This window comes from Vulpes lagopus, chromosome 3 (assembly GCF_018345385.1).
Source record: "Vulpes lagopus strain Blue_001 chromosome 3, ASM1834538v1, whole genome shotgun sequence".
NCBI lineage: Eukaryota > Metazoa > Chordata > Mammalia > Carnivora > Canidae > Vulpes > Vulpes lagopus.
In genome coordinates, this window is record NC_054826.1 from 144,797,583 (window position 1) to 144,820,452 (window position 22,870).

Sequence of the window (22,870 nt, forward strand, 5' to 3'; positions counted from 1 at the left end):
CAGAATATAAAAATCAATATTCAGAAACCCATCACATTTCTATATACTACTAATGAAGTAATAGAAAGAGAAATTAAGAAAACAGATGAGTAAAATAGGTGATGGGGATTAAGGAGTGCACTTGTCTTTATGAGCACAGGGTAATGTATGGAAATGTTGAATAATTCTATTGTACAGCTGAAACTAATATAACATTGTATGCTAACTGTAATGAAATTCAAAATAAAATAAAATTGGGATGCCTGGGTGGCTCAGCGGTTGAGCCACTGCCTTTGGCTTAGGGCATGATCCCACGGTCCCAGGATCGAGTCCCACATTGGGCTCCCTGCTTGGAGCCTGCTTTTCCCTCTGCCTCTGTTTCTGCCTCTCTTTCTCTGTTTCTCATGAATAAATAAGTAAAATCTTTTTAAAAATTAAATAAAACATTTTAAAATTTTAAAAATAAAAGAGATAAATATATATTTCATGTGAATGGAAATCAAAAGGATACTGGAGTAGCTATACTTACATCAGAAAAAATTATCTTTTTTTTTTTTTTAAATTTTTATTTTTATTTATTTATGATAGTCACACACAGAGAGAGAGAGAGAGAGAGAGGCAGAGACACAGCCAGAGGGAGAAGCAGGCTCCATGCACCGGGAGCCCGACGTGGGACTCGATCCAGGGTCTCCAGGATCGCGCCCTGGGCCAAAGGCAGGCGCCAAACCACTGCGCCACCCAGGGATCCCAGAAAAAATTATCTTTAAGCCAAAACAGTAAGTAGAGACAAACAATATTATGTAATGATAAAAGGATCAATCTAATAAGTATATTATGTAAATATAATTTTATAGACATGCATTTTTATGGACCAAAAAAACATAGAAGCACCTAAATATATAAAGCAAATATTAACAGACCTGAAGGGAGAAAAATACAGAAATATAATAATGGGAGAGGACTTGAATATCCCATTTTCATCAAAGGATAAATCAAGGCAGAAAACTCAATAAGGAAAAACTAGACTTGAACTGCACATAAGATCAAATGGACTTAATAAGCATTTGTAGAACATTCCATACAGCACAAAGCCTGTATACATTCTTCTCAAGCATACAAGGAACATTCTGCAAAGTAAACCATGTGTTAGGCCACAAAACAAGTCTTAGTAAATTTTAGAAGACTGAAATATTAATATATTCCAAATACAATAGTATAAAACTAGAAATAAATTACAAGAAAATTGACAATTCACAATTATGTGGGGATTAAAAAATATGCTACCAAACAACCAACAGGCTAAAGAAATTTTTTAAAAATTATCTTGAAACAAATGAGAATTGGAAATACAACATTCCAAAAATATTGAGATACAGCAAAAACATTTTTAAAAGAGAAGTTTATAGTGCTAAACACCTACATTAGAAAATAAGATCGCAAACAAGCTAACTTCACACTTTTAGGAACTAGAAAAAAAAATAATAAACTAAGCCCAAAGTTAGGTGAAGGGAAAATAACAGATCAGAGAGACTAAAAAGACAACAGGAAAGATCAATGAAACTGATAAAAAAGCTTTTAAAAAGATAAACAAAATACAAATATCTAGCTAGATTTTCCAAGAAAAAAAAAAAGGGCTTTAATAAATAAAATCAGAAATGAGAGACATTTTAACTCCTACCAAACAAATACAAAGAATCATTAGAGACTGATATGAAGACTTATATGCCAACAAATGGACAACCTAGAAGAAACTTGTAAGTTCTAAGAAACATAAAATTTACCAAGACAGTCATGAAGAAATAGAGTATGTGAAAAAACTGATTAATAGTAAGGAAATTGGATAAGTAATTAATTTCCAAACTTCCAAAGAAACAAAAGTCCAGGATCAGATGACATCCGCCATAAATTCTACCAAACATTTAAGGAAGAATATCAACCCTTCTCAAACTCTTCCAAAATACAAACAAACAAACAAAAAACAGAAAAGAAGGGAATCCTTCCAAACTCATTTTATAAGGCCAGTGTCATCCTGATATCAAACTAGACAGGGAAGCTATAAGAAAAGCAGAGACCAATATCCTTGATGAATATAGATACAAAATTCCTCATCAAAATAGCAGAAAATTTGAATTTAACAATGCAAGGATGGTTAGATTATCTAAAAAAAAAAAAAAAAAAATCCGTGTGATGCACTGCATTAACAAAATGAAGGATAAAAATCTTAAGATTATCTCAATAGATGCAGAAAAAAACATTTGAAAAAATTCAACATCCAGTAAGACCAAGGACACTCTTGCCACTTTTATTCAACATAATCCTGGAAATCCTACCCAGAGCAATTAGGAAAAAGAAAGATAAGGGGTACTTGGGTGGCTCAGTCAGTTAAGTATCTGACTCTTAATTTTGGCTCAGGTCATGATCTCAGAGTTGTGAGATCAAGCCTCATGTCAGGCTCTGTGCTGGGCAAGGAGCCTGCTTAGGATTCTTTCTCTCCCTTTCTTTCTACCCTTCCCACTCCCTCTTAAAAAAAAAAAGTATTCAAATTGGAAAGAAGCTGTCTCTGTTTGCAAATGACATGATATTATATATAGAAAACACTAAAAACTCCATAAAAAATGGTTAGAATAAATGAATTCAATAAAATTGTAGGATACAAATTAATATACTATCCAAAGCAATCTACAGATTCACTTTAATCCCCATTGGAATCCAAATTCCAATGGCATTTTTCAAAGAAATAGAACAATCCTAAAATCTGTATGGAACCAGAAAAGACTCCATCTATCTATAGTAATTTTAAGAAAAAAAGAAGAAAGCTGGAGGCATCACATTTCTTCATTTCATTCTATATTACAAAGCTATAGTAATAAAAAAAAGAGTATGGTACTGACATAGAAATGGAAACACAGATCAACAGAACAGTCCAGGAAAGAGCTCATGCATATATAGCAAGTTAATTTGTGACAAAGGAGCCAAGAATACACAATGGGAAAAGGATAATATCAGTATAAATAGTGCTGGGAAAACTGATAGATGCAGAAAGGATGAAACTGTATCACTGTCTTATACTGAACACAAAAATCAACTCCTAACGGACAAAAGATTTAAATTTAAGTTCTGAAAGCATAAATCTCCTAGAAGAAAAAATAGGGGTTACGCTACTTGACATCAAGTCTGGCAATAGTTTTTTCGATTTGACACAAAAGCAAAGGTAATGAAAGCAAATATAAACAAATGGGACTTTATCCAACTAAAAAGCTTCTGCACAGTAGTGTAAACTATCAATAAAATGAAAAGGCAAAATAAATAAATAAATAAATAAAATGAAAAGGCAACCTACAGAATAGGAGAAAATCTCTGCAAATCATATATTTGATAAGGGGTGAATATCTGAAATCTATAAAAAATTCATACAACTCAAAAGCCAAACAATCCAATTAAAAATCAGCAGAGGAACTGAACAGATACTTTTCCAAGACATACAGATGGGCAACATGTACGTGAAAAGGTGCTCAACATCACTCATTATCAGGGAAATGCAAATCAAAACCACAATAAGATATTACCTCACCTCTGTCAGAATGGCTAGTATTAAAACAACAGAAAACAAAAAACCCATCAAAACCCAGAGATAACAAGCATTGATGTGGGTGTGGAGACAAGGGAATCCCTGTGCACTGTTTGTGGGAATGTAAATTAGGACAGCCACTGTGGAAAACAGTATGGAGGTTCCACAAAAAATTAAAGTTAGAACTACAAATATGATCCTACTACACCAATTTTGTGTATATACACAAAGGGAAATAATACGGGATATCAAAAAGATAGATACACTCCCAAGTTCATTCACAGAACCCTTTAGTCAAGATAGGCAAACAACCAGTGTTCATCCAAAGATGAATGGATAAAGATATAGTGTGTACATAAACACAATGAAATATTATTCAGCCATGAGAAAGAAGGACATTTTGCCGTTTGTAATAACATGGATGGACCTTGAGGGCATTATGCTAAATAAAACAAAATAGAGAAAGACAAATAGTTCATGGTTATCATTGATATGTGGAATCTTAAAAAAAAAGAATCAAACTCAGTAACAGCAGGTAGGAAAGGGGTTGCTGGGTGGTGGGGGAAATAGTAAGAGGTTAGTATAAAACAGTACAACCTTTTAGCTAAAAGATGAATAAGGTCTGAGGATCTAAAGTACAACATGGTGACTATAGTTGGTAATACTGTATTGTATTTGTGAAATTTGTTAAGAAAATAGGACTTAAATGTTCTTACAAAAAAAAAATCTAAAAAATTAGAAGTTTGTGTTTGAACATTTATAAATTATTTCTCCTGTGGTAATATGATATACATCATATTCATAATTCCCACATCCAATGTCTTCTTAATAAAATGTTTTTTATTAAAACTGTTCAACATTTGGTCATATTTTCCTCTATAAACTACAAGGACAGGGAAAATAAGTCATAAATGTACTTTTTCACTGATGTGTTTTATGTACTTACTTTATATGTTTATATGTTTACTTACTTTAATAAGTAATGCTTCATTTGTAGCTTCAATTACTTCATTCCTATCTTGGACTTGCTGATGCAAATTGCTTACAGTGTCCTGAGCTTCTTCTAATTCCAGTTTTGCCTTCTCTAACTGTTCATTTAGTTGCTGAACAGAAGTCTTTTGAGAATCAGCAGAAATCTTCCACTTTGCATGGTTCTCTTGATGTGAAATCATCTATACAGCCCAAAAATTGACAAAGAAAAAAACTGAGTGGAGTTGATTTCAAAAACATTCTAATACTTTTCACTTCCATTTATACTAAAGTAAGTTTTTTTTTTTTTTAAGATTTATTTATTCATGAGAGACACAGAAAGAGAGGCAGAGACACAGGCAGAGAGAGAACAGTCTCCCTGCGGGGAGCTGGATGCGGGACTCGATCCCAGGACTCTGGGATCACAATGTGAGCCAAAGGCAGACGCTCAACCACTGAGCCACCCAGGTGCCTCTATACTAAAGTAAATTCTGTTTATAGGTATAGACATCTGACGTCTCAACAAATAACCAATTAGAGGATAAAAAGGGAAGAAGAAACCAATAGTCTTAAATTTACCGAATAACAGTTAACCAAATATAATGGGCTGTTTTTTGATCCTGATTTGAAGCACTGAATTGTACAGATATTTTTGTGACATTTGGGAATATGTGAACAAATAATGGGTATTTGATAATATTAAGGAATTACTGTCAAATTTTAAGTGTGATAATAATGTGGTTATGTTTTTTAAAAATAGCCCTTATCTTTTAGAGATACTTATTGAACTGTTTACTGATAAAATAATGACGTCTGGGATTTGCTTCAAAATAGAATGAGGGCACCTGGGTGGCTCAGTTGGTTAAGTGTCTGCCTTTGGCTCAGGTCATGATCTCTGGGTCCTGGGATCAACTCCCACATCAAGCTCCCTGCTCAGCGGAGAGTCTGCTTCTCCCTCTGCCCCTCCCCCTGCTGTGTTCTCTCTTTATCTCTCTCAAATAAATAAAATCTTTAAAGAAACCCCACACAAAATAGAATGAGGTATGTGGGGGATGGGAAGTGAGTGAGGTTAAAGATATGGTTATCATACTTCCCAGTTTGCTTAAGATGGATCAGGTTTTATGTCTGGTGTTCTGGTGTAGTTATAAACAGCCCTCCTTTTTCATTCTCAAAAGTATTCTCTTTTAAAAAGAAACAGTCAACATACTTATAGTGAAATCACATTAGTTGACAATTATTAAAGTTGAATAGTATAGGAGGATTTATACCATTCTTTTAAAATTTTCCATAATGAAAACTTAAAAAAACCTAATTCTTATTAAAAATATCAATGGTTTTGCAATTACTATTAAGTTATTTTTCTGACAATTCTGAAACCTGTAATTTTTAAAATGCTGTTAAAAATTGTTGAACCTTTTTTTTACTAACTCTGTTGCTTTAATGCCATATTCCTTCATTTTTATATTCAAACATATATGCTTTAAAAATAATTTTTTGTCAAGCACCAAAGAGGATAAAAACATTACAAATTTTTATATCATACGTATATAAGACATTTGTAACAAATATTAAACAGCAGTAGTAAAACCTATTTTTACAATTCATTTCATGTACTACCTGCTTATGAATCATTTCAGAGGGCTTATAAAACTTAAAGTAAAAAAACTGAGTCAGAACAGAGTCTACATAATAAAACTCCAAAGAATACTTGCTGGTAAACACTTGAGCTGGACTAGTATTACTGATGGTCACTTGATTGAGTAGCTAATATTTATTAAATAATTATGTTGAATCCAATAGCATTCCACTTGTCTCTAAAGACCAAGGATTGAAATCGCTTAGCCTACTATTTGGATTCAGCTTGCGAATGTGTTTTATTTGGCAGACACAACATTTTCAAAGATATCTGAATCTAAATGCATTTAAGCAAGACAAGGTGGACTACAGGCCCTGCCAATCCCTCACAAAGATAGTCCCAAACTCCTTTGAAAGGAGTTCAATATAAATGTATTTGTAATCCTTGAAACAGAGAAAAATGCTTTATTAGAACTCCATAAGTAATTGATTTAGGTTTAATACATACATTTTAGATATCTTTAAATGTAGTTTTTAAAAAAGACAAGAAATGCTATTCTAATTGCTAACACTGCTCATTTCTATGATGTAGTTTTTAAAAAAGACAAGAAATGCTATTCTAATTGCTAACACTGCTCATTTCTATAAAGGCTCAGGACATACTAGTAGATAAAAAGCACCAAGTTCTAATATTGCCTATCTAATTCACTATCAGAACAAATGTTGGAAATTGCAAAGCATTATAGATTCATGTCACACGAAACTGCTTATGCTGTTTACTGAGTATCTCCAGTTTTGTCAGGTGCTATTTTATAACTGATGATGGTGATGGATGATGATGATGAGCCAGCCTCTTGTCTAAGAACTTTAACTCTATTCATTTAATCCTCAACACAGTTCTATGAGGTACATATGATTATTACCCATTTTAGAGATGTTAATTGTTCAAGGTCACATAAGTGCTAAATGATAAGGTGAAATTTAGACTACCTGCCTCAAGAATTTAGGCTCTTAACCCCACAGTATATTATCTCACTGGATATGAAGTGAAAGTTATTTTAAGCTACCAGAAATGAGGACCACAATGAGTTATTCTATAATGAACATTTAGAAGCTAGATTTATACTTTTGTCCAGATAGGTCAATCCTCTTTAGCAGGGAATACTAGAACAAATTACATCTTTCTTTACCTCCAGATGATAAGCTTCTTTGAGAGATTCTACTTCTGCTGACAATTTCTTGATTTCTGCTTGCATTCTTGCTTCTAAATGAGCTTCACGTACTTGAGAAGCCCCCAACTCTTCAGCTAAATGGTGTCCGTGAGCTTCCTTAAAAATAACATATTAAGGAAAGGTTATTTATTTGGTTACTATAGCTAAACCAATCATGTGCATTTATGGAAGTACTTTAATCTTTTATAATACTATATAAGCACTCATACACAGAGTTAACTTATTAAATGATGTACTTTAAAATCTAGACATTGGGGATCCCTGGGTGGCGCAGCGGTTTGGCGCCTGCCTTTGGCCCAGGGCACGATCCTGGAGACCCGTGATCGAATCCCACATCGGGCTCCCAGTGCATGGAGCCTGCTTCTCCCTCTGCCTGTGTCTCTGCCTCTCTCTCTCTCTCTGTGACTATCATAAATAAATAAAAATTAAAAAAATAAAATAAAATAAAATCTAGACATTGAAGGAACTATGAATGGGATTGTATTGTAATAGTATATTGTTTATAAAATAATGGAAGTTCACTAACCAATGCATTCTGTAAAACAAATGAATAACCAAAGCATGTTGAACTTCGGCAGGTAAGTCTACTCTAAGGTTTCCCTGTGCATTTTGTTCACCAGATGCACTGTTTGCTTATCAAGGGTCAGTTGTGGGGCATCTGGGTGGCTCAGTCAGTTAAGCATCTGCCTTTCACTTGGGTTGTGATCAGTGAGGAGTCAGCTTCTCCCTATGTCCCTTCCCCCCACTGGTGTGCTCTCTCTCAAATAAAAAAAGTATTTTTAAAAAGTTAGTTGTGGGGATCCCTGGATGGCGCAGCGGTTTGGCGCCTGCCTTTGGCCCAGGGCGCGATCCTGGAGACCCCGGATCGAATCCCACATCAGGCTCCCGGTGCATGGAGCCTGCTTCTCCCTCTGCCTGTGTCTCTGCCTCTCTCTCTCTCTCTCTGTGTGTGTGTGTGTGTGACTATCATTAATAAATAAAATTAAAAAAAAAAAAAAAAAAGTTAGTTGTGTATTTACCCAAACCTATTTATACTAGTTGTGCTTGTGACTGTAAGTATGCAATTCTAATATACATTATGTATGAACATTGAGGAAATACACATGCAAAAAAGAAAGTTTTTATATGAAAAGAAAGTTATATGCTTTGAAGCAGCTCAATGAATGAGTCACAAACATTTTTTACCCAATTAAAGCAGTGAAATTAGTTGTAAAATACTGTGAGAAGCCCCATGTAAAACAAAAGACGTTATATTCTGATTGATTTACAAATGTCTTTTTAATCCTCCTTTTACTTTAAAATGAAAATTGGAAACAACAGATGATGGAATAGGAGTATGGAATGCAAAAAGTGGGTGGAATTCTAATCAAAGGCCCTACCCATACTCACAAAAAATAAGGTTTAGTCCTAAATTAAATGATTTACATATGAACATATACTCTGAGTTTTGAGTTGAAATACTTTATCTTAAACTGTCCTTTTAACAGATCAAAACTACAATGAAATATCACCTCAAAATGGCCAAAAACAACAACACAAACAACAGGTGTTGCCAAGGATGCAAAGAAAGGGGAACCTTCTTACACTGTCAGTCGGAATGCAAACTGATGCAGCTACTCTGGAAAACAGTATGGAGGTTCCTCAAAAAGGTCAAAATAGAACTACCTTAGTATCTAGCAATGCATTACTAGGCATTTATCTATCCAAAGGATACAAAAACACTGATTTGAAGGGATACGTGCACCCTGATATTTATAGCATCAACAATAGCTAAATTATGGAAAAAGCCCAAATATCCATCAATTGATGAATGGATAAAGAAGAGGTGGTATAGGGTCACCTGGGTGGCTCAGTGGTTGAGCGTCTGCCTTTGGCTCAGGTTGTGATCCCGGAGTCCTGGGATCAAGTCCTGCATCAGGGTCCCAAGAGGGAGCCTGCTTCTCCCTCTGCCTATGTCTTTGTCTCTCTCTCTGTGTTTCTCATGAATAAATAAATAAGATGGTTAAAAAAAAAAAAAAAGAAGAGGTGGTATACACACACACACACACACACACACACACACAATGGAATGTTACTCAGCCATACAAAAAAGAATGAAATCTTGCCATTTGTAATGACATGGATACAGCTAGAGAGAATTATGCTAAGTGAAGTAAATCAGAGAAAGACAAAATACCGTATGATTTCACACATATGTGGAATTTAAGAAACAAAATAAACATTCAGGGATGAGGGAGAACAGAGGCAAATCAAGAAACAGACTCTTAACTATAGAGAACAAACTGATGGTCACAAGAGGGGAGGTAGATAGGAGGAAGGGTTAAACAGGTGATGGAGATTAAGGAGGGCACTTGTGATGAGCACCGGATGTTGTATGTAAGTGCTGAATCACTAAATTCTACACCTGAAACTAGTTTGAATTTAAATAAAACTTGAAAAAAAATAAACTCACTTTAAATAAGTCCCTACTTTCACTCACTTTTTGATTAATTAAGCTTACCTTATCCACATAAAATCAATTGTACTATACTTCGATACTACTGATAAGGACAGAGATGAAAGTAGATAGCTTCTCAGGAGCTTTTCCTAGGAGACTTCCAAATGCCTAATATATTCTAATAAAAATTCCTTATATATTCCTTATTAGTCTAACTAATCAGAAATGTGAATAAAAAGCATTAAGTTTACCAAAATTAAATGTAAAGTTACTTTAACACATTCTTATATCAGTAACCATAATAAAAAGCAGAAATCCACAGGCACTTTCCTGAAACACCAATAAATACATTTTTCTCAAAGTCTAGGTAATTAACTTAACCATATCAATCCAAGCATTTTTTAAGCAGAGTTGTTAATCTTCTAACAAATACTGAGGGAAAATAATTTATATTATTGTTCTTGCAAAAGAGAAATAAAAGCAATTTCTCTTCCTAAGGGTTCTGGACTACAGGCTTCATAACAGCTATAACTTTAGATTGTCAGTTTCACTTATAACAGTAGCTACAAATGTAAAAATTTTACTCAAAAAAGATTAACTTTTTTTTCCCCTCAAATGATAGGTTAAATTCATTTCAAAGTCTAAAAGTACTTTATAATGCAATTTACTGAAGACTAATTAGTTTGGCTAAAGCTCAGTTCTGCAGGATTTCCTAGTTGTATTACTAAGCTATGCTAAATACAACATTTTTCTTCTTAAAATTTCAATAAAATATCTGTAACATAAAGTTTACCACTTTAACCACTTTTAAGTGTAAATTCAGTGGCATTAAATAAATTTAGTATAACACAGTTAATACAATCTACAATTTGAAAACATAAATGCTAAAATTTTAAAGATTTTTAGTAAGGTAAAATTATTTAGAATAGGGATTACTTTTTCTTTAGAGAGTTGCTTTATTTCCTCCAGTTCACTAGAGAGCCTTTCTATTTCTCTCTGTGCTTGAACTTGTTGACAACGAGCTTCCATCAGTTCTGTATGAGAGTTCTGCATCTGCTCCCGAGTCAGCCTCAATTCTTGATCCATATCTATGGCTTCCTTGTACTGAGTTGCAATGTACTGTTCCTGTTCTTTCATAACCTGAGATACACAAAATATTTGTAGGTTTCAAAATTAAATAATATAGATAACTTATTTCTTATTCTGATTTCTCTTTTAATAAGTGATTTCCCCCATCCCAACTTGATCTCTATAAAATTGAACATAAAATGCATATCATCCACACTGTGAAACTGATACTTAGAAAATGCTTTTTTCCTTTTTAATGATAAGAAAATGTACTATAATAAATCTGGGACTAACTGATATATTTTGCATGACTAATATGCAAGTTGTATAATCCTTTATCACTGTGAATATAACATGGCAGAAAACATAATAATATAAAGAGAAAAAAGAAGCTAATATCTGATTATCCATTTTACAAATAGAGAATGTATTGGCATGAATACCTGAAACTAACCATTAATCCACATGTTTGTGTTAAAGTCATGACCTTATTCTCTGTAAAAGTAAAATTTGTCACTGGGACTGCTACTCCTTCCTAAACACTTCCACATTACTAAACTAAATCCCTAGTATTATCTTCTTAGAGGAAAAAAAATCAGTGAAAAGTAAGTTAGTTCTAAATTAGCTTAGTGAGGGAGATTAGAAGGTAGGTAATGACACTTGACTTTAGGGCTGATAAGAAGGAAAGAAATGAGTACAAATCATTAGGATCCTGATGTATGGAATGGAACCTTGGGTCTAACTGTATTACATATCAATATAAATTTCATGTAACTATTTTTAGCCAGCCTTTGTTAAGGAACATGAAATGATTGGGCCAATAATCATTTTGTTTTCCCTGGGGTCCAAACTTGTTCTCACAGATCCTGCTTAATTTGTGTATATAATTCAACAAATATTGGGACGCCTGGGTGGCTCAGTGGTTGAGAGTCTGCCTTTGGCTCAGGGTATGATCCCAGGTCTGGGGATCAAGTGCCACTTTGGGCTCCCTGCAAGGAGCCTGCTTCTCCCTCTGCCTATATCTCTGCCTCTCTTTCTGTGTCTCTCATGAATAAATAAATAAAATCTTAAAAAAAAAAGAATTTAACAAATATTTATTCATGCTTACTATGTGATATGTGCTGTTTTAGGTACTGAGGATTTATAAGTGAAAAGAGACAAAATGGCTAACCTTATGGATTCTACATTCTACTGGAGCAATCAGATAATCAAACACAATAAAGAGCTTATATGAAGTTTTAAAGTTGAGTACAGTATTTAAAAACAAAAAGAAATTACATCTATGAGAGCTCTTAGAAGCAAATTCACTTTTTAAAAAGGCAAGTGGGGGCAGCCTGGGCGGCTCAGCGGTTTAGTGCTGCCTTCAGCCTGGGTTGTGATCCTGGAGACCCAGGATCGAGTCCCACATCAGGCTCCCTATGGGGAGCCTGCTTCTCCCTCTGCCTGTGTCTCTGCCTCTCTCTCTCATGCTCTGTGTCTCTCATGAATAAATAAATAAATAATATTAAAAAAATAAAAATAAAAAGGCAAGTCGGTAGAATGGGTTCACCAGTCAACACACAGACAAACTGATGATACGAAGTCATCAAACTTCATATGTACAATTGTCATCTGTTCATTCATTCTCTGGATGGAGTTCCTCAAGGACAAATGAGTATATCTTATCAATATCTGTATCTCCAGCTCTATCACACAGTAGGTTCTCAATAAATATTTGTTGACCAAGTGAGCACATATTGTGCATTTACTATGTGAGAGATATCATGCCGATGCCTGCAGGCAATATAAAGAGAAGTATGATGATGCCCTTGCCTATGACTGGAACATCAGAGTAAAATACTTAAAAAGATCAAAGAAACTAATAATTATCTGACACAAATAATTAGCCTAAAAATATTTATGGCACAGTTTCTATATACTGAAACCAACTGGTTTAAAACATAAAGATTTATATCACTTTTTATATAATTTTACTTTGTTCCTTAGGCAGAAAATAGTTTGCTTACACTTTCCATTTCTTTCATCTTTTGTTGTGTTCGTTCATTTTCCTTTCTCAGTTGGCTTATCTCCTGTTCATTTTGTAGTGTTACAAATTCTTTTTCTCGAAGCTGTTCTTTGGAATTTTGCAATTTTTCATTCAAACTTTCTATCTGAAATTTAAACAGAGCAATATTAATGTAGCTAAGAAAAAATTCTCTCTTTTTTTTTTAAAAAAGATTTTATTTATTTATTCATGAGAGACAGACAGAGGGAGAAGCAGGCTCCATGCAGGGAGCCCAATCTGGGACTCGATCTTGGGTCTCCAGGATCACGCCCTGGGCCAAAGGTGGTGCTAAACCGCTGAGCCACCAGAGCTGCCCGGAAAAATTCTTTAATCATAACTGCAGTCCAAGTAAGTCAAGTGTCAAATACATATATATCAAGTAGTAAAATATAAAAATGTGTTTTTAGGACCACCATAACTTAGACATTAACATCAGAATTCTTGTATACCTACAATATACCAAAAGAAAGTCTCAATCACATTTGTGTAAGAAAGGAAAATTGGGGTCAAGAAAACAAATGTTACATGGCCTTACAAGTTGTTTTATAGGTAATATGTGCAAGGGGAGACAAATATTGTTAATGAAAACAAAGTTCCCTTTCCATTGTGTTCTTTCGTTAGTGGCAACCGCATTAGTTAAGAGAATTAGAAATCCTTCCAGAGATATTTTATACATATTCAAACATGTACACATGATGGTAAATAGGTAGACACACTGAGACAAGAAAAACTACATTTAAAATAACATTAAGAGGGTAATTACCAGGGGCTGAGGAGTGAGGAAAATGAGGAAATGTTGGTCAAGGTATGTAAGGTTTCAGTTGAAAAAGATAATTCTGGAAATTTAATGTATGGCACATGACTATAGTTAGTAATAAATGTATGCTTAAAGTTTGCTAAGAAAATAGATCTTAAAAAAATAAAAATAAAAAAAAGAAAATAGATCTTAAGCATCCTCAGCAAAAATAAATAATTAAAATAATTGAGGTGGATATGTTAATTAGCTTGATTGTGATAATTATTTCAGTGTACATCAAAACATTGTACACCTCAAATATACGCAATTTCTGTCATTATAGATCAATAATACTGGGGGAAAGTTAAGAGAAAAATGAATTTAAAGTAGCATGCACAAGGTGATTAAAATTATGTAGTATTTTTATTGTATGTATTTTATAAAAAAGCCACATTATGTGAATGTCATTTTAAAAATAACAAATTTTTAAATGTTGTTTTTAAAAACAATATAAAACATGTAATTTAAAATAATTTACCTGTTTGTTGCATTCTTTAAGCTCCAATTCTGATTTCTCCAGAGTACCCTCTAATTTAATTATTTTCTGTTCCATTTCTCCCCTGTGCTCACGAATAGTCATATCCAAATGTGTAACCTCAATACAAAAGTAACATTAAACTATTACTCAACTTTATTGTAACACAAAAAATTGCATGCTTGGAATGTGTTTTAAAATTGTTTACAGTAGATAATACTGAAACATAAACTCACCTCAAATTATTTTAAAAAGTCAGAAAAATATTAATTGCTTATTAATACTAAATCTTAAGCCTTGTATTATAGAATCTTAAAGCTATAACTATGTTCATAAATGACAAATAAATGATTTCTCATTTTATGCTAGATAAAAGCTGCTAAATACAATGTAGCATAGCAAAAATTGTGGAATGTAGCAAAAGCAGTGTTTGGAGGAAAATGTACAGCATTAAATGCATATATTAGAAAAGAAGAAAAGATCTGAAATCAATCATTTAAGCTTCCACTCTCGGAAGCTAGAAAAAGAAGATGAAATTAAATCTAAAGTAAACAAAAAAGAAAAAAATAAAACAGCACAAATCAGTTAAACTAAAATTAGGAAATAAAGAGAGAAAATCAACAAAACCCAAAAGCTGATTCTTGAAAAGATCAATAAAATCAATATGCCCCTACCTAGGCTAAGAAAAACGGAGTGGACATGAATTAGTAATCAGAAATGAAAGAGAAGATATTAATAAAACTCTCAAAGACATTAAAAGGATAAGGGGGATCCCTGGGTGGCGCAGCGGTTTGGCGCCTGCCTTTGGCCCAGGGCGCAATCCTGGAGACCCGGGATCGAATCCCACATCAGGCTCCCGGTGCATGGAGCCTGCTTCTCCCTCTGCCTGGGTCTCTGCCTCTCTCTCTCTCTGTATGACTATCATAAGTAAAAAAAAAAAAAAAAAAAAAAGGATAAGGAATACTGTAACAACTTTCTGATTACAAATTTAATAAAATTAGATGAAATACACAAATTACTTGAAAGACAGAATCTGCCAAAACTCATCCAAGAAAAGACAACCTAAATAAGCTTATATTTATTAAAGAAATTAAATTAATGATTTTAATTAATTAAATTCCCAAATAGATTTTAATTAATTCCCAAATAGAAAGCAGCAGGTCCAAATGGCTTCACTGAGAGAAATTATACCAATTCTCTACAATCCAATTCAGAATACAAAAGCAGAGGAAATACTTTCTAATTCATTCTATGAGGCCAGTACTACCCTAATACCCAAACCAAAGACATTTCAACACCCATTCACGATAAAAACTCTCAGTAGACGAGGAATAGAGTGGAACTTCTCCAACTCTATAAAGAATATCTACAGAAAAACAACAGCTAGTTTCATACTTAATGGTGAGAAACTCAAAGCATTCCCACTAAGATCAGATACAAGGCAAGGATATTCTTTCTCACTATTGTTTTTCAACACTGTCCTAGCAGTCCTAGCTACTGCAGTAGGACAAGTAAAAGAAATAAAAGATATATGTATTAGGAAGGAATACAAAACTATGTTTACAAATGACATAATCATCTAGGGAGAAAATCCAAAAAATTTGCCAAAATAATTCCTAGAGCTAGTAAATGATTATAGCAGGGTTGTAAGATACAAGGAATACACATTAGTCACTTTCCTGTGTACCAGCAATAAACAAGAATTTGAAATTAAAAACATAATATGACTTACATTAGCACCTCCCAAAACAAAATACTTAGTTATAACTCTAACCAAATATATATAAGATCTATAAAGAGAAACTATAAAACTCCAATGAAAGAAATCAAAGAAAACAAATAGAGAGTCCATGTTCATGGAAGACTCAGTATCATCAAGATTCAAGATGTCAGTTCTTCCTAACTAAATCTATACATTCAAGGCAATTCCAATCAAAATTCCAGCAAGTTAATTTGTGGATATTGACAAACTGATTCTGAAGCTTACATGGAGGGATCCCTGGGTGGCGCAGCGGTTTGGCGCCTGCCTTTGGCCCAGGGCATGATCCTGGAGACCCGGGATCGAATCCCACATCAGGCTCCCGGTGCATGGAGCCTGCTTCTCCCTCCGCCTGTGTCTCTGCCTCTCTCTCTCTCTCTCTGTGACTATCATAAATAAAAATTTAAAAAAAAAAAGAAACTTACATGGAGAGTAAAACATCCAGAATATCCAACATGATACTAAAGAATTACAAAGTTGGAAAAGTGACATTATCTGACTTCAAGACACTAAACAGCTACAGTAAACAGACTGTGGTACTGGCAAAAACAAACAAACAAAAAAACAAAACCCAAACCAAAACAGGTGAATAAATAATTGTACAGAATAGAACCTAGAAACTATGTTAACTAACCTTTGACAGAGGAGCAAAGGCAATACAATGGAGAAAAAAGTCTTTTCAACAAATGGTGCTAGAATAAGTGGACAACATGCAAAAAAATAAATCTAGACCACATCCTTTTGCAAAAATTAACTCAAAGTGGATCACAGACCTAGATATAGCTTGGCTTGCAAAACTATAAAACTTCTAGAAGATAACAGAGGAATATCTTGGATGACCATGGGTGGACTCTTTAGATAGAAAGCCAAAGGTACAATTCACGAAAGGAATACTTAATAAGCTGGACATCATTAAAATTAAAAACTTCTGCTCTGTAAAAGCTAGTGTCAAAAGACTATGAATAAAAGCCACAAACTGGAAGAAAATATTTGTAAAAAACACCTCTGAAAAAGCACTTGTATCCAAAATATACAAAGAACTCTTAAAATCCAACAATAAGAAAACAACTCAATTAAAAAATGAGCCAAACACTGTAACACACCTCACCAAAGAAGATATGCAGATAGAAAAATAAGCACAGGAAAATACCCCCTATGTCATATGTCATCTGAGAAGTGCAAATTAACAAGGAGATACCACTGTACCCCTATTAGAACGGCCAAAATCCAAAACATTGACAACATCAAATGCTACCCAGAAAGTGGAGCAACAGGAATTCAAATTCATTGCTGGTAAGAATGCAAAAATGGTACAAGCCACTTGGGAACACAATTTGGAAGTGTTTTTAAAAACTAAACATAATCTTACCATATGATCCAGCAACCTTGGCCCTTGGTAATTAAAAGGAGTTGAACACTTATATCTACACAAAAACCTGTACACAGATGTTGACAGCAGCTTTATTTATAAATGTCAAACTTAGAAGCAACCAAGATGTCCTTCAGTAGGTAAGTAAACTCTAGTACACCTAGACAATGGAATATTATTCAGTGCTAAAAGAAATAAGGTATTAAGCAATGAAAAGATGTAGAGAAAACTTAAATGAATATTACTGAGATAACTCAATATGAAAAGACTATGTACTATATGATTTCAACTATATGACATTCTGGAAAAGGGAAAATGAGACAATAAAAAAATCAGTGGTTATTAGGATTGGGGAAGAGGAAGAAGGATGACTAGGTGGAGCATTGTGGATTTTTAGGGCAGTGAAAATACCCTGGATGATACCATAAGATGGATACATGTCATTAAACATTTGTCCAAACTCAGAGAATATACACACCAAGAGTGAACTGTAATGTAAATTATGGGGTTTGGGTGATTATGTGTGTGCTCATCAACTATTAACAAATGTACCACTCAGGTGGGGAATGTTGATAATGGGGAAGGCTGGGTGTTTATGGCAACAAGGAGTATATGGGAAATCTCTGTACCGTCTGCTCTATGTCACTGTGAACCTAAAATTGGTCTAAGAAATAAAGACTTTAAAAAAGATGCTGCTAAATAATGCCTTTTGAATATTTTTGTTCCTCCAACAAACACACTATTTAAAGGAGTTAGAGTAACTCTTCTAATCCCATTGTCTCCTGATATGCAGTAATGTAAGAGATAAAAAGGTTCAAACACTAAGCTAACCTTCATTCTCAAAAATCCACTTGCTATAAAAATAGCAAGATGAAGATATATTTCTAATTTTTAAAATATTAATGTGCAGGATCCCTGGGTGGCTCAGCAGTTAGTGCCTGCCTTTGGCCCAGGGCACGATCCTGGAGTCCTGGGATCGAGTTCCGCGTCGGGCTCCCGGCATGGAGCCTGCTTCTCCCTCCTCTTGTGTCTCTGCCTCTCTCTCTCTGTGTCTATCATAAATCAATCAATCAATCAATCTTTAAAAAAATATACTAATGTGCACAGAAAAACATATATGCTTTAAAAATGTCCATTTTGCCAAAAAAGTGGTGACCTCTGAAACCCTGTATGACTGCACTGTAACAGAAAATTTCATTAAATTATAAGTAAGAAAACTAACTTGAGCTGCTCTTTGCTTTAGTTCCCAATTTCTCTCCTTAAGTGCCTGATCCATTTCAAGGAGTTCTTGCTTCTTATCTTCATTCTCCATTTTGCATTCTCTGTAATTCACCAAAAGAAAAAGAACAAAGCAAATAGTAGGAATATTACGTTTTTTAAAAATTAAGTCAATTGGGTTACCTTCCTTTAAGTGATAAGACATATGCAATTATTTCTGGTTGAAAGGGCTCAAATTAAAGAAATAATGTATAAAGAAAATGATTGATATTAATACAGTTACTTTAATAGAGTATTCGCAAAAGGCAAAAGTTAACTCTAACACTACTACTATAGACAATTTAAGCTAAATGTTAAAGCACTCCCAAGGTATAAGGCTGAATTAGTGTAAGAGTTTTTAAAATATGTACAAATTTTTCATTTACAGGTCAAGGAAGCATTTGAAAGTCTTTTCTGTATCATCGCTGTAAGTTTATTGCAAATGAATGAGGCATTTATCTCATGGTTGGTATCTCTGATATCCATAGCTCAGTAAATGACCACTGTGTTTCTCATGGGAATTTTACTCAAATGACACCTTACATATAGTGAAGTATTGGAGTCTAATACAGAAATTTTTTAAATAAATTCTAGCTCTCCTAAATCCTTTATTTAGAATTTTATACTATAAAAATGCTTAATACTGACACAACTTTATGACTACTACCACGCAGATCAGAAAATGCAATAAAAGAATTTTAATTTGGAACTCTATGTTCTGATACGACAAAGGCTAAAAATGTTGTTGGGACACCTGGGTGGCTCAGCGGTTGAGCATCTGTCTTCAGCTCAGGGAATGATCCTAGAGTCCTGGGATTGAGTCCCCTATCGGGCTCCTTGCATGGAGCCAGCTTCTCCTGTCTCTGCCTCTCTCTCTGCCTCTCTCTGTGTCTCTCATGAATAAGTAAATAAAATACTTAAAAAGGTAAAAAATAAAAATGTTGACCTTTAAAATCTTCATGTGGTTTTCCAGTCTTAAATATGAACAATACTGAACAAAGGTACTGGTTTTAAAAAGCAGATTCTGAAATTCTTTTATAAACTATTTACTATTCTCTTAAGAGTCTTAACAATTAGGGGCGCTTGGGTGGCTAAGTCAGTTGAGTGACCAACTCTTGATTTCAGCTCAGGTCATGATCTCTGGGTCATGGGATCAAGCCCCACATCAAGCTCTATAATCAGCACAGAGTCTGTCTGTCCCTTTCCCTCTGCTCCTTCCCTCACTCACATGCTGCTCTTCTCTCTCTCTTTCTCAAATCAATCAGTCAAATCTTTTTAAAAAGATGATTCTTTTTTTAAAAATCTTTTTTTTAAAGATTCCTTTCTAAAAAATCTTTTTTAAAAAGATTCTTTTTTAAAAGAATCTTTTTAAAAGGCTTTTTTTTTAATCTTTTTTTTTAAAGGTTCTTTTTCAAAAAATCTTTTAAAAAAAGATTTTCAGCACTTATAAAAAGATCTCAGCAGTTGGGACGCCTGGGTGGCTTAGTGGCTAAGTGTCTGTCTTCGGCTCAGGTCACAATCTTGGGGTCCTGGGATGGAGTCCCACATTGGTCTCCCCTCAGGGAGCCTGCTTCTCCCACTGCCCATGTCTCTGCCTCTCTGTGTCTCTCATGAATAAACAAAATCTTAAAAAAAAAAGATCTCAGCAGTTATAAAATACAAGGCTACACTAATAAGTTATTATTAAATGAATTCTAAAGATAATCATTGTATAAGTGAATAGCTGAGCTTCCAAAAATTCAGCCATTAGCTAGAATTTAAGATTTCATTTTTACTTCTTTCATCCATTCATTCACTTAACCATTTAGCAAATATTTACTGGATGCTTCCTATATATCAGGATTCTATGTACTTTGAATTTAATAGTCAACAAAACAGATGTCCTTCATCACATGGAGCATACATATGAATAGGTCCAGTAAAGAAGACAGACTATAAATAATAAGCAAGAAAAATATAAAGTGCTATGTTAGAGCATTAAATACAGTGATGAGATAGTGCCTGGGTAGCTACTTGAGAGTAGGTGGTCAGAAAAGGGCCTTCTGAAGTAACATGAAGGGCAAGAAGTTGGCCATTGAACCATTATTTCAGGCCAAAGAAACAGCTACCGCAAAGTCAAAAGGTAGGAAAAATTTATCAAGTTTTAAGTACCAACAAAAAGGTCAGGAGAAAGGGGAACAGTATGAAATAAGGCCAGAGAAACAGGCAGGAACCCTATCATGTAGGGCTTTATATTCTATGCTAAGGAGCTTGGCTTTTTTTTTTTTTAATTGTGGTAACATACATACAAGATTTACCATTTTAACCATTTACCATTTTGATCACTTTAAAAGTTTATACACAATTCAGTTACATTAAGTAAATTCACAATGTTGTGTAACCATCACCACTATTTCCAGTACTTGTTCATCACTCCAAATGAAAATTTCATATCCATCTGCAATTATTTTCCATTGTCCCAGCCTGGTTCCCAGCAATCATTAAGATGCTTTCTATCTTTATGGATTTGCTAATTCTGAATATTTCACATAAATGGAATTATACACACATATCTGGTTTATTTTATTTAACTTAATGTTTTCAAGGTTCATCTATGTTACAGCAGATATTAGTACTTTATTCCATTTCATGACTGAATAATATTCCCTGTATGTATATATCACATTGTATTTATCAACTACTGATAGATATTTGGGTTGTTTCTGCTTAGTGACTATTGTTAATAGAGCTGCTATGAACATTTGTGCAATTTTTTTTGAACATCTGTTTTTAACTCTTTTGGGTAAATAACTTACGAGTTACATGGTAATTCTATGTTTAACTTATTGAGGAACTGCCAAACACTCTTCCATAGTCAACTGTATCATTTTAGTTTCTCAACGTCAATGTATGAGGGTTACAATTTCTCTACACACTTGCTAACACTTGTCATTTTCAGTTTTGGGTTTTTTTATTTTTATCATGGTCATCTGAGTGGGTGTGAAGCAGTATCTTATTATAGTTTTGATTTACATTTCCCAAGGAGCTTGGATTTTATTCTGAATATTTTGGGAAGCAATTGGAAGGCTTAAGCAGGGATGAAACTATAATCTAATTTATGTTTTAAATAATAAACTTAAATCCATTTCTGTTTTAAATCATAAACTTAACTCCATAAACTGAAATGGACTGTGGAGAGGGTCAGGAATTTAACTGGAGAGACCGTTAGGGAAACCACAGCAACAGGCCAGGTAAGATATGATGATGGCTTATGCTAAAGTGGTAAGAGAAAAGAGGTCAAGAAATCAACAGATTTCAGAATATGTTTGGAAATAGAGTTCACATGAATTCCTTAAAGACTGGATGAAAAAAAAAACAGAGAGGAAAAGAGATACAACAGATTTCTGGTTTGAGCAATTGCCTGATTCTGAGATGGATGAAGGGTAGAGTTATAAAGAAAAAAAAAGAGTTCTGTTTTGGCCAAGTTTAAGATGCCTCTTAAAAATACCTGAGGGAGGAAAAAAAAAAAAAAAAAACTTGAGTGAGGGATGTCTGGGTGGCTCAGCAGTTGAGCATCTGCCTTTGGCTCAGGATGTGATCCTGGGGTTCCAGGATCAAGTCCCACATAGGGCTCCCTGCAGGCACCCTGCTTCTTCTTCTGCCTAGGTCTCTGCCTCTCTCTCTCATGAATAAATAAATAAAATCTTAAAAAGAATACCTGAGTGAAGGTAACAAGTAAATCATTAGATATTTGAGTCTGCAGTTTGGGGAAGAGATCATTACTAGAGATGTGAGTCTGGAAGTCTGACACACAGTATGTATGTATGTATGTATGTATGTATGTATTTATTTATTTATTTATTTTTAAAGATTTTATTTATTTATTTATTCATGAGAGACAAACAGAGAAAGAGAGAGAGAGAGAGAGAGGCAGAGACACAGGCAGAGGGAGAAGCAGGCTCCATGCAGTTAGCCTGACGTGGGACTCAATCCCAGGACACCAGGATCATGTCCTGGACTGAAGGCGGCACTAAACCGCTGAGCCACCTGGGCTGCCCCTGACACGCGGTATTTAAAGCTATATGAAATTTACTATGAATGAGTTTGTGGGTAGAAAAGAGATGGGCGTCCTTCACTGAGTCATGGGATGATATCTAATCTAAGTTCCTGGGTCTTCTTGCTGCTCTCTCTCTCCTGTCATCCCACATTTCACATTCTGGTTTGTAATTCTGCTTTCCTTCTCAGAATCTATTTCCTACATCTTAGTTCTGGTCTGGCTCTCTACCCGCACTGACCAAAGATGTGTGCTGGAACAGCATTTTATGTTATCACTGGTAATCTAAGAACCCAGATTTTAGAGTTG

General features: G+C 34.2%; 1 protein-coding gene across 13 annotated transcripts in view; it reads right to left on the bottom strand.

Annotated features, from left to right (window-relative positions):
* Positions 1-22,870, bottom strand: part of CCDC18 (coiled-coil domain containing 18) — a 119,418-nt gene that overhangs the window by 36,400 nt on the left and 60,148 nt on the right. For 10 of the 13 annotated variants that reach the window (XM_041747358.1, XM_041747361.1, XM_041747360.1 and 7 more), the window contains 6 exons: positions 18,494-18,593; positions 14,147-14,263; positions 12,835-12,978; positions 10,697-10,900; positions 7,282-7,419; positions 4,519-4,719 (listed from right to left, as the gene is read on the bottom strand). In XM_041747358.1, the coding sequence (XP_041603292.1) occupies positions 4,519-4,719; positions 7,282-7,419; positions 10,697-10,900; positions 12,835-12,978; positions 14,147-14,263; positions 18,494-18,593 (904 nt within the window). The remainder of the gene's footprint in view (positions 1-4,518; positions 4,720-7,281; positions 7,420-10,696; positions 10,901-12,834; positions 12,979-14,146; positions 14,264-18,493; positions 18,594-22,870) is intronic. The other 3 variants (XM_041747367.1, XM_041747362.1, XM_041747363.1) reach the window with 2 other exon arrangements.